Here is a 21,762-nt window from a genome sequence, read left to right as displayed (position 1 = left end):
CGAATCTAAGTCGAATTTGTGTATCGTAACATGTAGCATGAATAACTGAAGCTGGAGCTAGCACATGGTTCGCAGCACAGGTTACGAATCCTGGAGCTAACACACTAGCGATTCAATTCTGCATGTGATGAATCCGCGGCATGTGCTACAGTGCTAGCTTCAGGAATTGATTTTCAACGTTGCTGCTCTACTGAATGCTTTGAATAACTAAATCCAGAGAAACGATTTACAAAAGCCAGAATTGCATATTGGGTATATCAATAATTAAATTCAATACACTGACACATGACACCCCCACCCCACCCCCAGTGGTCTAGCCCTACATTAACAGTAAGTAACATTCAAGTATTTATTATGAATTTCTATGTTGCCTGATAATCTGGCAATAGTTCAAACATAATGCTGGTACTGCCAGGTAATAATTTCATTTTCAAATCTCAGCCAGTATATGAAATGACCCGTAAATATATTATTTAAATATATAATTATACCTAGTCGCATTGTAAAATCCAAAAAGTCACCCCGCCTCGACTTCAGTAACGACGGAACCGGTAGACTTGAGGGGCTTACCCCCCCCCATGAAAAAAGTGTGTGTGTGTGGGGGGGGTAAAGGTATGTTCAGCCCCCAATATTTGCCAAGTTCTCCAAGAAGTGGGGACCGCGGGGAGAATTTCGAAGTGGGTGCTGAACATATTCTTGATCGGTCCAATGCACAATATACTAATAATTTTAGGGGGAAAGAACTGTCTAGATGCGATTTATTGTTACCAGAGGTGTCATTTTTGCTGATCTAGGATTTCCTTTTTGCTTAAATTTCGACGCGCCGCGCCAACTGATGGTGGTGCACCGTCTAAATAGTGACGTATAAGCTTCAGTTGTACATCACCATATAAGTTCTTCTATCCGCCCTCCCTTAATTTACACACGTTCATTAATTCTTTAGATGCAATTTAAAGCCTATATGGGTGTTAATTTTACCGATCTAAGGGTACCTTTCATCAAAAATTTCGACGCTCCTTGCCAACCGATGTTGGCGCTCCGCTTAGATAGTGACGTATAACAAAAGTTGTACATCACCATCTGGCCATATGTTCTACTATCAATCCTCTTCAAATTATTAAACGATAATTAACTATCTAGATACAATTGCAGACATGAGATCCATATTTCAAGGATGGGTACATGCAGCTTAGAGCACTCGGTAAGTGCCGTTTCCGGCCATCTGGAGGGTTTGTAAAGCCAAAAATGTTTCTGTACGCTCCGCGCCAACCGATGGTGGCGCTCCGCGCCAACCGATGGTGGCGCTCCGCTTAGATAGTCTTGCTGGCAGGTTTGCCTTCCCACTTTCACAACTCAAATCCCGCCCCTGGATAAACTGATAACAAATCTCTTCAATTCAAAATTATGATCAATCGATCACGCACGATAATAAATCTCTTCAATTCAACATTCTGCAATGAAAACGATGAACTTACGCTCAATGATCAGAAATAAGTCAACAGTTTAACAATTTGCAGGAAATTGATAAACTTATCATTTAATAACTCACCTGAAATCAACATTTTGCAACAAAATCGTAAATTACACCTGCCTCAGATAATGTAATCATATGAACAGTTTGCAGCAAAATGATGAATTTCAGCAAAATTGAAGAGAAAGATCTCGTTCCATAATATGCACACATAAGTTGTTTAATATTCAAGAGCATGCATATTTGTGAAAGGAAGAGCATTATAATTTTCTGGAGTATGTAACCAATAGATCTCTCACTTAGATATTGATATGTATATATCTAGATTGAGTGACATCAATCATATATGAATATTAAATGGCTTGGTCAATAAAACTGAACCATGTTGCTAGTCTTCCTAGCCAGAATGAGAGCGAGAGAGACAGCCTAGAGGTGTACACTGATAAAGAGATGGGAAAGTTGACAAATATTCACGTGTAAAGTTCCTGCAAAAGCAAATGGATAGACCGCAGCTGTGTGTACTGACTTTACACTAGTGTCTAATTACCGACGGTAGTAAGCTGTGTGTGTATTTTCTGGGATGGATGGTGGTGTCTAACACTTCTATTACACCTCATTCGAAACTAGGTCAGATTACCGGCATTAGACGTTTCTTTTTGCGCGAGTCTTCACACCCTTTAAGGCCACTGTTAGTCACGAAATCGGTAATCGTTTTTTTAGGTCGATAACTCAAATTAATCGTTTTTGAAATAATAATACTTTTAGATCATAACACATAACCGCGCAGCGTTTCAAGCTATAATTCTGTTCTCATTTGCATCCCCTTCCCACTAGGATAGAACGATTTGTAGACATCGATATTCAATAAATCAGAGTGATACTGATTCATATTAATCGATTTTGAAGAAAAAAAAACCAATGCCTTTCTTAATTATGCACTAATTGAACAACACACTCGACCGCAGTGTCAGTGTAACACACACACGACCGCAGTGGCAGAACTGTGTGTCATGTCTTACTGTCCTTTTTTCTGTTAGTGGCTGCTGTTAGTGTCTGCTGTTAGTGGCTGCTACCTTCAATAAGGCTCAAAGTTTGCGCAGTATTTTTATTCTCCCCGTAATTCCACAGTAGATTATCAATGGCTGCCGACCACGAAAATGGAAAACAGACTGAAAATAAGAAGCACTTCCACAAGAAAAATGACAAGCCACTTGTGCTTCCAAAGTCTTTTGCCGACAAGCAGAGAGTTCATTTAGAAAAGTTGATGAACAACATGGTAAGTTTTTCTCGCGGAATAGATATCTTGGCTGTTAAGCTATGGGAAAATCAGTTGTCGGGTATGTGGGTAATGTTACAACAGTTGTTGTTGCAGCCAATATCGTGATAGGTCTTGAGCCTCAAAAATCAATGTCTTTCTCAAGTTAAACAACTTGAGGCTATGGTGCACATCACAATTACAGAATAAGGATTAATACAACCAAGTGAAGTAGAAATTCAGCAGTTTCTTGGTTTCCTAATACCTAACTTAGTACCACTAGGCCTGTGTACTGTAGGTAAGGCTGATCGTGATATTGACATAACTTGTCTCAAGTCAAAAGTAATGGTAGAAGGCCTAAAGTTAGGCCTAGGCCTACTAATAAATTTTTACATGCCATGTGGCCAAAACTTCTATTGGCAGTTGTAATGATTGGCATTCTAGCATATTTGGGAAGTTAATGAAAGAATACTGACAGGTAAGGGAAAGTCTTGTCTTGGCAAACTGATGAACTAGCAATTGATTACAGGACACAACATTATACACCTGTCCAAATTCAGAAATAGTCAAGTCATAATACTGTAAGCAATAATTAAGTAATGCTGCTCGCCTAATGTTCTACAGCTTTTTTGTTTTATTCTTATACTTTTTCTCCAGGAAAAGCCAGTTTTTATTCCAGAGAAACTGAAAAATCGTACACCAAGAGCACCTCCAGAATTTGTTAGAGATGTTATGGGTAAGTCAGTTATGAGGGGGCGAGTAAAGGAGAATCTTGGCAGATTTACAATTAGTCTCAATGAAAGCTGGTTTTGTTTAACTACAAAGAAAGTGTAAATTATTCTCTTATCGCCAATAATGATCATGTGATATATCACCCTCCTTGACAAAGAGAATATAATAAAGATTTCACCATGCTGCTTGTTCCATCCTCTCTCTGTCCAGGTTCAAGTGCTGGTGCGGGAAGCGGTGAATTTCATGTCTACAGAGGCTACAGAAGGCGTGAAATGGCCCGACAAGCATTCCTTGATAGTTCGCATGAAAAGGTGCAGTTTTAGCTGTTAGAATATAACAAACATTGTTTCAATGTTATTGCTCATATTATAAACCTTTGGGCAGAGGTTTGTTTCTTGTAATTTATGTAAAAATTGTGTCACATTCTTTCCTTTAATAGATTTTTTCCACCTTGACATAAAATGAGGGGAGGGGGTGGGGGGTGGGAGCGGGGTTGGGGGTGGAAAGTGAGGAGTTTGCATATATTCAGTAATTGTGACAGAGTGGTATCATTATTCAAAGGCTGATGGGAGGATATTAGCTGGTCTTGTGTGCAGCAAGACTGGTCCATTTCTGTGATGCTGTCCCATGTCACATATTTATTAATTTGAGAGATAGAATCAGGCAGGTGGTCAACAGTGGAACTGTACTTTGAAAAATTGTGTTCTACAGTAAACTGCGGCACTAAATAGTTACTACAACAACTGCATCTGTTACCTATTAAAATTGAAATGCTTTTGTAACCTCTTGAAAATAACTCATAACAAGCAAAGCAAGTTATATACTGCCAAGTGTATTCTACTCAATAAAATAAGTCAATTGATAAACAAAAAATCCATGTTAGCATTCGACCAAGCTATGCTATATAACTTGAATGTACTTTTGAACTTTACATACCTTCTGGCCATCTGAAATCTGTTCTTACTGATTGTAATACATATTTCTGTCTTGGTTTTCTTTGCACAGGAAGAAAAAGATGCCAAATTCCAAGAAAAGTTAGAGAAGAATAAACAGAAAGCAGAAGACAGAACAGCAAAGAAAAGAGCAAAGAGGTACAGGTCTTTATTAAGATGTACATTAAACTATCTTTCCAAATAGTGAATGACTGGAAAATGCAAGTGCCTTTAATTTTTTTGATTTCTCATCGGAGGCAAAAGGAACCTATGCGATGTCGATGGTGTGTGTGTATGTATATGACTTGCTTGTTAACACAGTAACTCAAGAAGTTATTGGTGGATTAACTTCATACTTGGTATGTGGATCTGTCTTATTGAGTAAAGTAGCCTGTTGTTTCTAAGGTCATTTCTATGGTCATTTGGGGTCAGCAGAGGTCAAAGTCTGAAAACTTTGTGAACACGATAACTCAGAAGGTACATCTTTGTTGAACTAGTGTACCTGTATTTCCACATTTGTACCAAGTCTCACTGATAAGCCACTTATCAGTCAGACCCTATTGCCTCTGTAACACCCCCCCCCCCCTCTCCATCACAGCTCTCCCACCACCCTGCCACTCAAAGCAAACAAAACTTAGCCCCAATGAATAGACTGAATACCAGTGAGAGTGTCAAAGATTAGTATTGCCAGGCAGACAAATCACAATTTGAAGTCTTTTCTGCAAAGCTTAGCTCCATGGGACCTTTTCCTCTTTTGTTTCAAAGTTTGTTTACAGTTAATGATACTGTTTTCTATTGTTTTGTTTTACAGACAGAGAAGGAAACAGAAACAATTGGCTAAGAAACAAAAGATGCAGAAAGAGGAAGAAGGTAATAATTGACAGATTAATGAGACAGTTGTCTTTTTTCCCTTTTGTTTTAATTCTTTAGAAGAGGGGGCTTGAGGGGTGGAGTGGGGGATAGAAAAGTGTATGTAAGCACTCTTAAACAGAGAAAAATTGAGTTCAAAAGCTTTCACTTTGGAATTTCTCAAAGCTCTCCTCAGTGGTTTCTGAAATGGTAGTTGCTATCCATTTTGACTTCCTTTAATTTCAATTTGGTTTGTCATTCTTCTTGCATGTGTTTTCTGATCACATGACTTCACTCCCAATGTTATGGAGATGGTTTGCTGGTAGTGTACCAGTTCAGTGACATCACTGAGGATATTTCGTACTCAGGCTATACCTTGGTCAAATTTTGGTAAAAAAATTGTCTGTTTTGGAAGGTCACAAGCTGAAATTATATCTTGTTGCTACAGGTGAACAAAAGGATTCAGAAAGCAATGACAGTGTTGATGATAATGATGATGGAGTAAACGAGGAGAAGGAAGATGATGCACAGGCTAACTGCTTTGTGATTGGTGGAAAGTGAAGGATGTAATCACACCTGATGGAACAATTGTGCTGTTCTGCCGAAGTAGAGAGTGCTGTACAGGACGTAGTGTTTGGAAATCTGTGTCATCAGTGAACAGAGCAGAAGAACTGGGTTTTCATATCCTGCCATACATTCATTGTCTGTTTAACCTTTCAAGTCACAACATTTATTGTCAGTTACAACGATTACCAAATTGAATGAATACTTATGAAGGTAATGATATACAAATGGTTAGAGAATCTACTTAACCTTGTTAGGATTGAAGAATGTGCTAGTATTGGGAAATATTAGAAAATATGAGCATTCCTTGTTGAGAGTTTGTCAGGTCTTAAGTGCCTAGTGAAGATGTATATGTATACGTGGAAAGTTATATCTGTGTTGTGGCAGTTTTGATGGTCATGCAATGTACAGATTTCATACTTCTAAGTCATAAATGAGCAGAAATGAAACCTAAAGCCAGTGGCACACTGCCAGACAGAATACGACCAGACTCAACTGGACAGTTGTAGCACATAGAGTAACACATAGATTCATGAATATCTGGGCAGTGTGTGTGTGTGTGCTTAAGACTATACTGGACTGTCGTAACAGAGATACATGAATATCTGGCCAATGTGTGTGTGTGTGCTTAAGACTATAACTGATCAAGATTTTGCCAGGTTTAAATCGCATCGGCTTTAGTCTGGGAAGCTCAACATGTAGTATTTCCCGGCTGGCAGTCGGCAGGCTTTAACTTAGGTAAGAATCACAGGAAAACATTTTTTGCTTGTGGCCCCTGAACGTATAGCAGTCGTTAACAGGAAACATTGGTTGTGTGCACCATCTACTTGTTCAGTGTGTGGGAGTCACTTGCACCATTACGGATCTTAACATCTATCCAAAGCTAGGTCTCAACGGTTGAGTTAAGTAGGGTCGCGTTCATTCGGCGTAGTGTGCATCCAGCGTAAGGTTCGATTTGCCGTTCATCTTTGTCCGTTATACTGCATGCATTAGCATAGCCGTGGGACAGGGATAAAGTAGTAAAGTAGTGCCACACTGCCACAGAGAATAGCCAAGGGAGAGGGCCAAGGGAGAAAGGCTGAGAAGCCACACTAGAGTCAGATGCAGAAGTCAAGACCAGACTTGAGAAAAGAACACCTGAGCAAACCGTTAACCACTCGTATTACCCTTCAGCTTAAAGGTCGTCAGTGTTGACACCAAATATGCTAGAAGTCTAATAATGGTCACTCATATGTCAACTTCAACAAGCATGTACTGCCAGCCACACACTGAGTCAACACATGTCTGGAAAAAATATGGAGATTCAGAACAGACAGGAAAGTACGTTTCAACAGTTCCAGCATGCTTAAACATTTGGGGGCCAATTTTGATGACCTTTAACCTCTACTTAGAAACTCAACAAAGGAGCACTCAATCTGTTCTTTGTGTTCCTTGAATAGAATATCAAATTATTAAAAGTTCAGTCTGTCCTTTGTTTTACTTCTAGTCTACATCTGTAGAGGGTATACTAATAATGTTACACGTATAATGTAACATGATTAACAGGTATAATGTAACATGATTAACAGGTTTAATGTAACCTGTATAATGTAACATGATTAACAGGTATAATGTAACATGTAAACTACCGCAAGTTCTGATCTATGTTTCTTGGATATATGACATGGACTTTCATTTAAATGAGAGGAATGATGTGCCTTTGTAAATGGATTAAGAGTTTTAACTTGGTACCATTCTGTACAATCTAACAATAATAAGTTTGATATTATTTAAAGTCTCCAGGGTGTGTGACCTTTTCATGATCAAGTTCACTTTGACCCAATCAAATCAATGTACTGTATCGGATTCATTGTCACTATCCTGATTACCTATTATATATATAAAAGGAGGCCAAGTCACCAGTTGTTGTACAATTTTTGTGGACTTCGATCCTTTATAGTTGTTTATAATTGAAAGATGAGATCTGGTTCTCTGAAAGGGGTCCAGTCAGATAATAAAAGCACAGAATTTTAAAGTAATCACACAATGTGTTTATCTTTCATTTTTAATGATGAAATTCTGCGTGGAGCTGTCTGTTTTAAAGTTCTTTCTGGGCCTATTTGTTTCATGTGGTGAACTCTCCAAGACTTAGTGATATATGGCCTTGTTTGGCAATATATTGAGGGCAATGGTAATTGTGTAGATTAAATGGTAATGATAATCATGTCAAATAAACAGGTTTGATCAACTATAGTAAGATGGACTATAATGAGGACATTTTGCCTGTGTGACATTTTTCGACTTTTCGTCTGCATTCAACACTATCCAACCACATATTATAGTCAGTAAACTTATGAATATGGACGTTCCCGGTGGTTTTATTCACTGGATTTTGAACTATTTAACTAACAGAACGCAGTTGGTGAAACTCAGCCATTCGTGCCTCTCCGATGTTATTCTTTCAAATACAGGGGCACCCGAGGGAACAGTTCTAGCACTGTTCCTATTCACACTTTACACGTACGATGCCAGGTCATCAGAATAAGGGTGCTCACTCATTAAGTTTGCTGAGGATACTGCCATGATTGGCTTAGTCAATGGTAATGGTGATGAAGCTTACTTGCGTCAAATTCAGTCTTTTGTGAACTACTGTGATCTTAACTTACTCCAATTAAATGTTGCTAAGACCAAAGAAATGATTGATTTTCGTCGCAATACTAATCCTCCACCCCATGTTATTGTCAAAGGAAGTGTAGTTGATCGTGTTACATCATATAAGTATCTTGGGGTAGTGCTAAATGATCACTTGGCATGGGGAGATCATATTGATATATTGGTTAAAAAGTTGAATTCTAGATTGTACTGCCTCTGTAAGATGTCGAATTTTGATGTTCTTCATGACATCCTTGAAATGTTTTATAATTGTACCATTAGCGGGGTTTGGCGTTATTGCTTGATTTGCTGGGGTGGGAATGTCAACAAACATGAAAAAGGTCATATTAACAGCATCATTAAGAAAGCGGAGAGAGTAGTCGGGGAACCCTTGCCTTCCATTGACTCGGTTTACCACAGCCTTCTCGAGTCCAAACTGGACGCGGTATGGAAGGACCATACCCACCCCCTCTATGAGCTACTATATAATAGTCAGATGTGCAGTGGCAGGTTGAGACTTTCGTGTCTCAAAACCAATAGATACAGAGATTCTTTCGTACCCTGTGCAATTAAGCTTTTCAGTGAGGTTTTGTTACATTAACTCTCATATTGACTTTTTCTTATTATTCTTACTGTCTTATTGTACAATATACACATCTATTTTTGTAACATTTTCATTGTTTTATGAGCCAGTGCCTGAATTTCCCTTTGGAATCAATAAAGTTTTACTTAGTTAAATGGTTTAATGTGAAGTAAGATACTGTAAAATTTGTATGGTAAGAAGCAATTGCTAGTATTCTGAAATGATGCAATCTATCTTACTACCCATTTGGAAGTGATCTGTCAAAATAGCTTCAAGGATGTTACAAGACTATAAATGAACCACACAAGTTCAATGTTTGGAGAACCGATCTACTAATACTGTGGAGGTTATCTTTATCATGTGTATTATGTATTCCCTTTCCAAGGGACTCTTGACATGGTCATGATCACACAGTTCAAGTCTCAAACTCTAAATGTAAGGTTACTGGAGCTGAGAGTGGATCAAGTCATTTGGTTTTAATGCCTAGGGTCTGTCTTGTGTGACTTGTACCTTGGAAGTAATTTTGAAACTAGGCTAAGAAATGACAAGTGTACTCAACTGAATCGTTATCTGGGTGATTAGACAGGATGAAATGAACAAACTGAGTACTAATAATGATTCTATGGCTATTTCTGGGCACTTCAAGATTTCAACTCTGTAATTCTCCTTGAAGACGGCCAAGTTGAAGATTTCAGCTGCTCAGTTCACACTTACATGTCAGTGTTAATCCATTGTTTTATAAATACAAATACCTGAATCAGTACATGTTAATACAGACAACAGAGCATCTTTTAATAACAATCAATCTCATTTGTCCCTTATATATTTTTTATGGATTGTAAAATTCTTATTTGAGGTCAAGTTTCAATGAGTTTGGTTGCCTATTGAGTTTTGTGCTGCATCCGAGGAACTAACCTTTTGGTTTGAAAGAATAAGTAGTCCAGTCACTTTCAATGATGAGCCGCAGATGTTTAATTGTCGATTCTTCAAATCATGGAAGTGTTGTAGAAATACTGACTACCTGGACTGATAGCAGTGATTTCAGAAATATAAAAAAAATCAGAAATATCAATGACATATCAAACTTCATTTTGTGCCTGAACTACTCCTTGCAATAACAAATAAAAGCATGACACTAATAACTCACAAAACCGATAAATTCTTTTCTACATTTTATTATTATTGTACACAAAAAAATTGCTAAACACTTATTAAACCAGCCCAATAAGCTGCAGCTGGGTGACTACATGTGAAAACTTGTTTCTTAACCTTAAAGTTCATCCACTTCTCATGAACCAAATTGGTTTCCAGGTTATGAAAATAATGTTGTATCATATGCAATGCTTTGCATCCAACTGGCTAAGAACCAACAGTGTAGCATTTGGATTTATTGATAAGAAAATTCATTGCCAAGGACAGAAGCTATTTGGCATCTGGCAACCCCTGCCAGTTGCAGTATGGAGTCAGTGATGGGATATAAGTTACAAGGAAATGCCTCTTTGAACCAGAGCACAAATTTCTTCCATTAGAGCACCATTTCAAACTAATCCCATTCTTTAACTCAGATATATAAAGATAGTGATAATCATGAAGATATGTAACAGTGGCAGCCCCCAAACGTTTTTCTCAATCCAAACCAGTATTGCCAATAATATATCCTTATTAAAAACTGCCCAATGCTTGTTCCAACTCTTTCTTGTTCTCTTCTAACCACACTGAGTTAAGCAGTCATTTTATAGTGGGAAATTTGAAAGCAAAATGTTTGAACTTTACTAAAATTTCGGCTTCTTCATGTAGAGAAGCATAAATTGTGCATCTTCAAAGGTACCTTGAAACTACAGACTGCCACTGCACAATGATTAATAACAAAATATGTACCATGTGAATTACAAAATAGGCCCAAAAAATATTTTAAAAAAACATGAAAAACTGGACATATAAGGAACAAACTATACAAATACCGCAATCTTCAAGAACGAAAAGAAAAAAAAATTACAAACATTATTATCAACTTTGAAAAATAGTCTTTAGTGAGAGTTGGTCTCGTTTTTGATCAAGTGAAGTTAGCTGATGATGTGAGGTTACCCTACATTTAAGCCTGAAATCATTACAAATATTTTTCCATTTGGATCCTTGGTTGGTGTAGAGCAACATCACAACAAAAGCTGGAAGAAATTTTATGGCATCTTAAAGGACAACAAACCAAAATGTCCAATACGTACCTCTTAAAGGTGTGCGTCTACATTCATGAAACAAATATATTTTCCAATTCTTGGATGTCATTTGCTTGTCTAAAGCTATCATAAACAATGAAAGTGATTCACAAAGTGTCTGTATCCCCATTCACATATAGCAACCCCATACTACTAATGCCTGACCCTGAAACATACAGGATAGTAATATTTATTAGAAATCTTTTATAAAAAGGAAAAAAAAAAAATTTCCAAAATATAGTTCCGTTGATTAGTACATTGCCTTAAACTACTGCAGATGGGTTTTATGTGACACTGGGTCTGCCTTGGAGTTGGTGAATGTTTTAATTGAGCAAGGTTTACATGCCCCAGTCACCCAGATATCCATATACAGTATTATCATTAAAAGTTCACAGAAAGCAACATGCAGTAAATGGAAAATGAAGCAAGTTAATACATTCATCACATGGCCACTTGATTTGATAAAAGGTACCAGAAATGCTATATGTTCACAACAGGATACTACAGGACATTCTCATTGATTGTACACCTGACCTCAGTAAAGATGTATAGTGCCCTCAGTCAAGCACTGGGTAAGTATGGACAGCACCCTCTGTAGTGGTGGTCTTAAGACATCTCAAAAGTTTAATTCAGAAGTGATGATTGTGATGCCACCATTGTAAATTCCTAATAATCAATGCACTGATTGTGACGATGACACATGCACCCAGTGAAGAATTTCACACTCATCAGAAAGAGAGGGAGAGATAGCTGTACCCAAATAACTTTGAATCCATACATCTCATATTTATGACTTGTCAAATCACAAACTGCAGCCACAGGGGCAAAATGCAACTTCGAGAAGTAATCTTGGTTTCATGGGTGACAAATTTAGATGATCCTTCTCATAATTATCAAACATTCAATTCTAATTAGGATTATGAAACCATTTCTCTGATCCAAGACTCCCAATCCAAGTCAACCGCTAGAGGCTAGGCCAATAAATGGCACATGACTGTCATTAACAGTTTAAACATTAAGGATCTTGAACTCATTAAATGTCAAATATGAAATCTCATGAAGTTTCCTATCTTGAGATATTGTGCTTACAAGTTTTTCAGGGTTTGAACTCTGATGACCTTAAATGACCTTTGACGTACACCAAATTGTGTGGATTTTTTTTGCATTACAAAAGGCGATGCGATCATACCATGCACATATGAGCTCATATGATGTTCAGGTTCTGGAGAAACAACATTTTGAGATTTCACATTTTGCACTCTGCTGACTCCATATGAACTTTGACCTTCATCCAAAACAACAGGGTTCTTGTACTAATTATGGGGAAGCCACATGCCAGATATGAGAACTGCAGATGTTACCTATATTGAGATATCCTGTTTACAGGCAAGGGTGTCACATACACACAAACACACCAACTATGCAAAGGTTACTTGCCTGTCTACAGCAAATAACCAAAAAAGAAAAAAACTTCATTATTATCGTGCAGCTCATCAATGTTTGCTGGCAGTGGCTCGTGTAAGTAAACAATCAAGTTGACCTTAAAGCGGCTATCACTGGTTATTGGCAGACAGCTATCACTGGTTATTGGCAGACAATCACACTCTTTGACATTGTAACCAGACCGATGGGAACCATCAAATTTAGACCAAAACACATCCCTCCTAGTAGAATAGCTAGAACGAAAATGAATTCTAAATTCTACGAAATGCTCAAAATGTTGCACTGATATTCGCGCTTTCCAACAACTTGACAGAGAATCAATCAGGTCCCATTGAAAGCTACATCACATTTTGTATATTACATTGTTTAAATATTGTATTTTATTACTCCTATTTATAAATATTTTTGATATTTATACCGGGATAAATAAATTGAAATTATTTCCACAGGAGACCCGTGCCACCTCTCTTTTCCACTGACCCGTAACCTAACTCTACTCGAGAGGAAACATTGTACAAAAAAGAAAAGAAAAAAAAACAGGGTCCCAATATATGGTTATCGTGCTTAAAGGTTAAAAAGCAGGTTTTGGCCATTGTACATATTTGGTGGTTGGTTAAACTTCCAATAATCTATCCTATTAAACCGTTGGTGATCTGCGGGTGCAATATTGAATCAGAAGTCGCATACCAGTCTAACCACCAGTCTTTAAGATTTGGTTCTTTCTCCTTGTATGCCTACGTTAGAGTTTACTTGCTCTTGTTTTTGGATTTGGGTTGGTTCCTGGGTGGCGTCACAGGACGGTTTCCAGAATTAACACCGTACATAAGCTTCTTCTTCTCTGCTGGCTTCAAAATCTATTTTCAAGAGAGATCAAGAAAGATAAGAAAATGTGATTCCTTGCTTTACAATTTGTCATCCAGTCACCTGATTGATAGAGCACCTCAGTAATAAAATGAATCAGAATTGAGAACCAGAACATCAGAATTTGAGAGTTTAATCTCCCTTTACCATTCCAGAAGTACACTTTTTTCATGAACAAGAGCCCAAGGGCACTGTGGTTCCTTGCTTGGGGTATATGACAATACACATAATATTATCAAGCAAGATTGGGCTCAAATAGTCCAAGTAATTGTGGTCCTACATGTACGCATAAAGTAACCAACACTATAGCCAACACTTTTGTGATCACAAAATGTGATCGGATTTTGGATCAAAAGGCACTTTTGAGATCTAAATATGGTGTCGAAAATGTAAGAAATATAAGAGACCTACAAGCATGTCAACAGATATGATAACATTAATGACTTCAGATGACATGACCTTTAAGTTTCAAAATGTTCCACCACCCCATTCACAACTTGCCCCAAAATATCAACCATGTCACACCTTGGCATTGAGATTTAATTGCATTAAATTTCAAGAAATTAACTTTGAACTTGTATACATAACTTCACACACAAAGGTCACCCGGAGGTCAACCAATTGACATTTTTGATCGGTGAGACCTAAATAGAGCATGACTGTAAAAATTCAAACATTTTTTCTTTGCCCATTTTCTCCCCCCAAAATACTACTTTTTTAACATTAGCTGACCTTTGGTGACGTTGGACCACATGACCGTTAAGTTTGAAAATATTTCCCTATACCATTTGCAACTACTCGAAAAATATCAACCTTGTCACAACTTGGAACTGGGAGTTATTGCATTAAATGTCTGAAAATTAACTTTGACCTTGTATAACTTCGCACACGAAGGTCACATGGGGGTCAACCCATTGACATTTATGATCAGAAGGTACCTTTGACATCTGAAAATAGCATCGAAACTGTAAAAATCCACAAAACACGAAAAGGTCACCAGAGGTCAAAATGAGGTCAAGGGTCACCCAGATGCGGGTCGACAATTGGATTACATTGAAGCAACTCCCAACTCTAACGGACAATTTGTTCTCAAGTTATCGCAAAAATACTAGTTTTTTATCATTAATTGACCTTTGGTGACCTCGGATCACATGACCCTTAAGTTTGAAAATATTCCCCTACACCATTTGCTACTTGTCTCAAAATATCAACTGTGTAACACCTTGGCACTGGGAGTTATTATACTAAATGTCTGAAAATTAACTTTGACCTCATATAACTTAACACACAAAGGTCACCTTGGGTCACCTTATCGACATTTTTGATTGATGAGACCTAAATTAGAGCATCAAACTATACAAATTCAACCTTTTTTTCTTTGCCCATTTTCTGCCCCCAAAATACTAGTTTATTATCATTAATTGACCTTTGGTGACCTCGGATCACATGACCGTTAAGTTTGAAAATATTTCCTTATACCATTTGCAACTTGTCCAAAAATATCAACCATGTCACACCTTGGCACTGGGAGTTGTTGCATTAAATGTCTGAAAATTAACTTTGACCTCGTATAACTTCGCACACGAAGGTCACACAGGTGTCAACCAATTGACATTTTTGATCGGAAGGTACCTTTGATATCCAAATCTAGCATCAAAACCAAACATTTCCTTTTTTGCTCGTTTCCTCCCAAAATAAGCACATTTTTTCTTATGTGACCTTTGACCTTTTGACCTTGGTTTCAGATGTAGTTTAATCTCCTGATTCCAAAAAACAAAACGAAAAGTCTGTACAACCATCCTAACTCCGACCGAAAAACTTTGACCCCATATAACTTCGCACACGAAGGTCACACGGGGTCAACCTATTGACATTTATGATCAGAAGGTACCTTTGACATCTGAAAATAGCATCAAAACTGTAAAAATCCCCAAAAACACGTAAAGGTCACCGGAGGTCAAATTGAGGTCAAGGGTCACCCAGATGCGGGTCGACAATTGGATAACATTGAAGCAACTCCCAACCCTAACGGACAATTTGTTCTCAAGTTATCGCAAAAATACTAGTTTTTTATCATTAATTGACCTTTGGTGACCTCGGATCACATGAGCGTTAAGTTTGAAAATGTTCCCCTAACCAGTTCACAACTTGTCCCAAAATATCAACCTTGTCGCACATTGGCACTGGGAGTTATTGCAGTTTTAATATTTTCGGTTTTTGTACCGTAACTGACCTTTGGTGACCTTTGTGAGCACCAAAAACAATAGGGCACACCTTCTCCATATGGCGGATCTATGGTCCAAGTTTGGCCTCAATCCAACATTCCCTTATTGAGATAGAGCGTACCCAAGCAAGTGTCACAGACACACACACACACACACATACACACATACACACATACACACATACACACACACACACACACACACGCCAACCTGACTGCATAGGTTCCTTTTGCTAAAGCAAGGAACCAAAAAGCTGTTACGGATTGTGCAACATCAATGCCAAATTTGTCTACATCCACCTTGCTTGGTCAAGCAATGGACATTTTTTTTTCCACCTAATTGAGCTAACAAATCAATTCTGTCAGCAAAGCCCTTTAACAACTGTTAGCAAGCAAATGAGAGCTACATGGCTTTATCAAATTCATCACAAAATATGTTGCATCTTTCTCACCTCAACAATTTCCCTAAAACTAATTACATACATCACAAACACATGGGTTTGACCACTGTTGACCTGAAATGATCTTTGACCTCCATCCAAAATGTTAAACAAGTAGCTATTAAGGAGAACCTACCACCCAAAATAAAATGTTTTGAGATTTTTAGTAAGCTTGCTTACAAGGTTTTCGTATATTGGTTGCTGGTGACCTCAACTGACCGTTAACTTCCACCAATTGCAAAAGTCACCATAACCTCAATAAGGGGGCATCTACAAACTAAATATGAAGTTTACGCAAGTTAAACATGGTACATTTTCATGTTTACAAGTCAATATGTAATTTGCAAACACACACACTCACTCCATACATTTCTGATAGCCTTCATCACAGAATTAGACATTTCTGCATTAACCCCCTGCCAGCAACTTTAACATCTCAAGATGGGCCTCATTTTACAAGTTTTATTTCATGTCAGGAATTTAAAGTAGTGATTCCAAGTACCACCACTAAACCGTATCTTACACTGTGACAGTCTAATCATCAACTACTTGTACAAGTAGTGCCAATAATGACAAGCTTACCTGGAAAGAGCACATTAATGTTTCATCCACACTCATCATGGCTCCAGCATTGTCAAATTCACCGCAATAGTTTGGCGCTGAAAATAGTGTCACCAATTGTCTCTTGGCAAAGAATTCATAACCGTCTTCTACCACCTGGAAGAGATATATTGCAAACGATCACATCTTTTTATCACAGACTTCTTACCAAGGTACATAAAACACCCGCCCTCTCATGATAACAGCAGGATTTCCTGAGGCACCCAATGTGTTAGAGGGTATTTGATCTTGGCTATCATTGCACACAAGGTATCAACTCACCTTCCTGCCCTAATTTTCAAATTAACATCTTCACAAAACAGAGAATGACATTAGCATGCCACGATAAACAATCCATAATGCTAACATACACATGGTATTTTGACAAGCAATATGTCGGTAAATGTCATTTTGTTATTTTCATAAGTAGGGCAAAGGTAAATAAATGCATTTTGGTGACCTGTATATATATCGGAATCACATAGCTGAAACATAACTTACACTGAGTGACAGAGTATATGTGGGTATGTCACTTATTTACTACAGACATATGGTGCAGATAACTGAGCATATTTTGGATTTGATTTGAAATTTTAAAATCTTTTGTCCAGACTTACCACCTAGCTACCTGCACAATCAGACATGCATTATCGCTATGTTAGTGTTGCCTTGTATGCAACTGTCTGAATTTAACTGTTCACTTGTCAGAGATACTAACATCCCTATTTCCAATCTCTGAAAACCAACCAGACTAAAAATGACAGATTTTACATCCTTTTTTTTGCTGTTACTAATATTGTTTATATGGAAATCATGAACAGAAAACTGATTGTGAAATGATACAACCCACAATTGCTTAGCTACTGTATCCTATTATGTGAAGTAAACTTCCCTGATCTAGCATTTTGCCAAACACAAAATCAAAGTCTTATTGTAATAAAAAATTCAATCTAATTAGTTTCTCCATTACTTGAACTGACCTGATGGGCTCTGCATATCAAGTCCAAATCATGCTTGGACAAATATTTGGAGACAATTTCTGGACCAAAGGTAAACGAGACTCCACGGTCGTTCTCTCCCCACCCTAAAGTATCCTTGTCCGGGTCTGACCAAAGGAGGTCGCACAGAAGACCCTGGTCGGGAACGTCAGTTGGGCGCATGATACGACGGATTTGCTCCATATTAACAAGGTCCGGGGAGAGACCTGGCGTAGCAAACGGAAAAGAGAGAGGAGGTTGATTAGAAGGTTCATCTGATATTATCATAAAACCTGTATCAGTACGGTCTGTTACATACACATTGACAGGAGCTATGGTTCGATATCTGATTTAATAAAGCCCAGTAAATCCTGCTCACAAGTTAACAATAAACCATTCTACTGTAATTTAACATCTATTACTGAGGGCAAGTTTTAATGGTTGGCTGGTCAAATCAGCATTGGTGACCAGTTGTCTGGCAGACAACTAGTTGTTAATATCGAATTCAGATTGCATTTCTTCCGAAGGACGACCAGAAATCATCCTTGAAATAAGAGTGAAAATGTCTTTTCAACTGGGCTGGGCTGGAAAAATTCCTTGAAGTACATTTCTTTGAAGCTTTCTGTCCAGAGGCAAACAGTCGTTTAATGTTTAAAATGCCTTTCAGTACATAATGATAACTTAACTTTGCTAAACAATCTTCTTCCTCGTTTAGTTCAAAGTTCAAAAGCACCCAAATTGCGTGAGAGGCCAACGTCAATCCTCAAACAATAACAGCCATGATTTGTAATGAGAGCAAGGTTTACAAAGTATTTTGATAAACTATAACATACTTATCTTCAGTTATCTTTTATATATACATCATTCTATATTTAATTATGCCATTGTTCACCCTAAACTCAATTTAGATAAAGTTTCTATACTCAGTAATCGAGTTAAAAATCTTCTTTACAAAACACAGGTCTATCTGTTTTATTGAATCAACTTTGAACGAAAAACAAGAAAGAAGGACTAAACAATAACGTTGACAAAACGTCAGCGACAGCATTTAGCGGAGGCCAAGCAGAATTTGTTAATTACTTCTCTGTTAATGTGCTGTATGCTAGAGAGAAGAGACTACTTAAGTTTTAATAATTCCTCAAGTTTCATACATATATGTTCACCACTGCAGCTCTAAATGAATAAAGTCTGAAGACAATAGATCAACGACATTATGTTTCAAAAAGCAGCAATATACAAATACCACAAAAACTGACTTTAAGGTAGCCTCCACTAGCCATGAGTTGTGTTTAGTTTAGACAGGGTTTCTGTAACACCAATCAATCATACATACCGTAGTACTTATGTATGTTTTATCTTACAAATGCTGGTGTATCATATAGGGCAATCCCCAGCAACTGTTCTCTGTTTGATCATCATAGATAAAATTGCCATATTTCTTTCTCTTCTGCATTATCATTTCAATACTTTTTTTTATTGGATTTATTACCACATTATAAGAACAAAATGGATGTTTACTTACCTCCATGGCAACAGAAAATCTTCTCATCAATAATGGCGGATATTGGCAGACAGTTAAAACAATCTGTGAAGGTCTTCCAAAGCCTTATGTTATATCTCCTTTTACCTGATGGAAAGACAAAAGTCGATAAAATATTACTTAAAGAAGACATCGCTTGCCTGTAATTTCATGACTTAAGGAGTCAACGATGCAACAGAAGCAGACGAGATTTACATTGCAGAGAGATCAAAACCTTGACCACTGAAATATACTGTCATAGAGAGAACAGAGTAGCAGTACTTGTATACATTGTATGTATAATTTGCAAGATATAAACATGTACCTTTTATAAAGAACACAACATTGATCACTCAGGTATATTGGTAATAGACATTCAACTTTTCTTCAGATGAAAAATGACCTCAACTTTACAATGGCATATATGTTAGTTAAGCAGCAACAATATTAACATTTACCAAATATTTTATCTTGTTAAGTAAACAATACCAATTTTTTGAAATCACAAAACTCAAGATATTGAAGGCAATCAATATTAAATTACTCTCAAGAGTTTGGAAGTGAATTCACGACTTCAGATCCAATTTCACTGTTTATGCAAATTTTCTGAACAATTTTAAATTTGATATCAAAAGCATCACACATTTACTTTCTATGATACTTGGATTTATTCACAAACAACTGCCAAGATACTGGTTATGTGTACACATTCATATTCACAAACCACTGCCAAGATACTGGTTTTGTGTACACATTCATATTCACAAACCAATGCCAAGATACTGGTTTTGTGTACACATTCATATTAAAAAACCAATGCCAAGATACAGCTTTTGTGTACACAATCATATTCACGAACTACTGCCAAGATACTGGTTATGTGAACACATTCATGTTCAAAAACTACTGCCAAGATACTGCTTACAGTATGTGCACACAATCATATTCACAAACTACTGCCAAGATACTGGTTTTGTGTACACATTCATATTCACAAACCACTGCCAAGTTACTGGTTTTGTGTACACATTCATATTCACAAACCACTGCCAAGATACTGGTTATGTGTACACATTCATATTCACAAACCACTGCCAAGATACTGGTTTTGTGTACACATTCATATTCACAAACCAATGCCAAGATACTGGTTTTGTGTACACATTCATATTAAAAAACCAATGCCAAGATACAGCTTTTGTGTACACAATCATATTCACGAACTACTGCCAAGATACTGGTTATGTGAACACATTCATGTTCAAAAACTACTGCCAAGATACTGCTTACAGTATGTGCACACAATCATATTCACAAACTACTGCCAAGATACTGGTTTTGTGTACACATTCATATTCAAAAACCAATGCCAAGATACTGGTTTTGTGTACACATTCATATCTGTACAACTTAACCACCCATCACAGGAATTAAGCAATATGTTAAACAAGTAAACATAGACCATAAATGCTTTGAAATCCTACAATAATTACCAACCCCTTCTTTCAGACATTTGCTAAATTAAGGATAGATCACAAAGTCTGAGGTACAGTAATATTGCTGTACAGTACTTTGAAGCCTGAGCTTTCATTGTCTGTATCAGTATTGAGCAATAAACACCATTACTTACTTAGACCTACAGTATAGCTGGTAAGTACCCTCCACTGGGACATGTCAATTCAGAGAACCATAACAATAAAACAACAACTTAGCAAAATCTAGTAAAACAGCCAAATAATAAAACACACTGGCTTCCAATTGTTTGCAATAGTGCATTCTCAGATTTGGTGAATTCCATTAAAGGGAATGCTTACTGTCATAATTGGCAATATTTTTACAATTATGCTGCAAAATTCTGAAGATCAAAGGATGAACTCCACATCCTGGTTGCATGATTAGTTTCAAAGAATATATGCCTTTGAATGTAATTTTATATCTTTAGCAAAGGCCGCAGCAATTTTAGTTCTTGTTTTTCTTTGTCCCTATACTGTACAGTACATATTTTAGTCATTAAGTCAAAATATGGAAAACAATTAAAAAGCTTAGATTTCATGTTGCTATTTAGGGTTTCAATGTCTGGCATATTGCCCATTTTATTATCAAAGCAAGAAGCAATGTTTAGGTACATGGTACAAGTTCACATCAACAGTCACACAGTATGAGACAGTACCAGCAAAAATATATTGAATTAATGGAACAAGTTAGCAATTTCTTGCTCATACCAGCAAACAGCTGAGACATTTACAGTATGTCATATTAAAATAATGATCGTTCTTCAGATAGTTACAATGATGCCGCCATTATTATTCTCTTGGTTCTTAAATTCAACAAGGAAGGAGATTCTGAGAATAACATTTTCTCTTTGTTAAACTGCATAGCAGTAATAACACTGATAAATTTTGTTCAACTTGCAAATAGTGAAAATACACTACGGTTCAATAATTCATGAAGTTGTACATCCGACCTCT

At 37.1% G+C, this 21,762-nt stretch overlaps 2 protein-coding genes across 2 annotated transcripts in view; one reads left to right on the top strand and one right to left on the bottom strand.

Moving 5' to 3' along the window:
• Nucleotides 1-2,512: 2,512 nt before the first annotated feature.
• On the top strand, nt 2,513-12,587 carry LOC139980956 (PRKR-interacting protein 1 homolog). The gene is made up of 6 exons (XM_071993025.1): nt 2,513-2,747; nt 3,384-3,462; nt 3,669-3,769; nt 4,464-4,549; nt 5,202-5,260; nt 5,688-12,587. Exons 1-6 carry the CDS (start codon nt 2,610-2,612, stop codon nt 5,798-5,800), a joined length of 576 nt encoding a protein of 191 aa, XP_071849126.1. The 5' UTR covers nt 2,513-2,609; the 3' UTR covers nt 5,801-12,587.
• The window catches only part of LOC139980952 (serine/threonine-protein phosphatase PP1-gamma catalytic subunit B), a 26,329-nt gene continuing 14,743 nt past the window's right edge, over nt 10,177-21,762 (bottom strand). The window contains exons 4-7 of the mRNA XM_071993021.1: nt 19,298-19,402; nt 17,779-18,002; nt 16,781-16,915; nt 10,177-13,527 (exon numbers count right to left, since the gene is read on the bottom strand). Coding sequence (XP_071849122.1) covers nt 13,420-13,527; nt 16,781-16,915; nt 17,779-18,002; nt 19,298-19,402 — 572 coding nt within the window. The 3' untranslated portion in view covers nt 10,177-13,419. The remainder of the gene's footprint in view (nt 13,528-16,780; nt 16,916-17,778; nt 18,003-19,297; nt 19,403-21,762) is intronic.

The sequence above is a fragment of the Apostichopus japonicus genome, chromosome 15 (assembly GCF_037975245.1).
Source record: "Apostichopus japonicus isolate 1M-3 chromosome 15, ASM3797524v1, whole genome shotgun sequence".
Taxonomy (NCBI): Eukaryota; Metazoa; Echinodermata; class Holothuroidea; order Aspidochirotida; family Stichopodidae; genus Apostichopus; species Apostichopus japonicus.
This window is presented reverse-complemented; position numbering and strand designations above follow the sequence as displayed.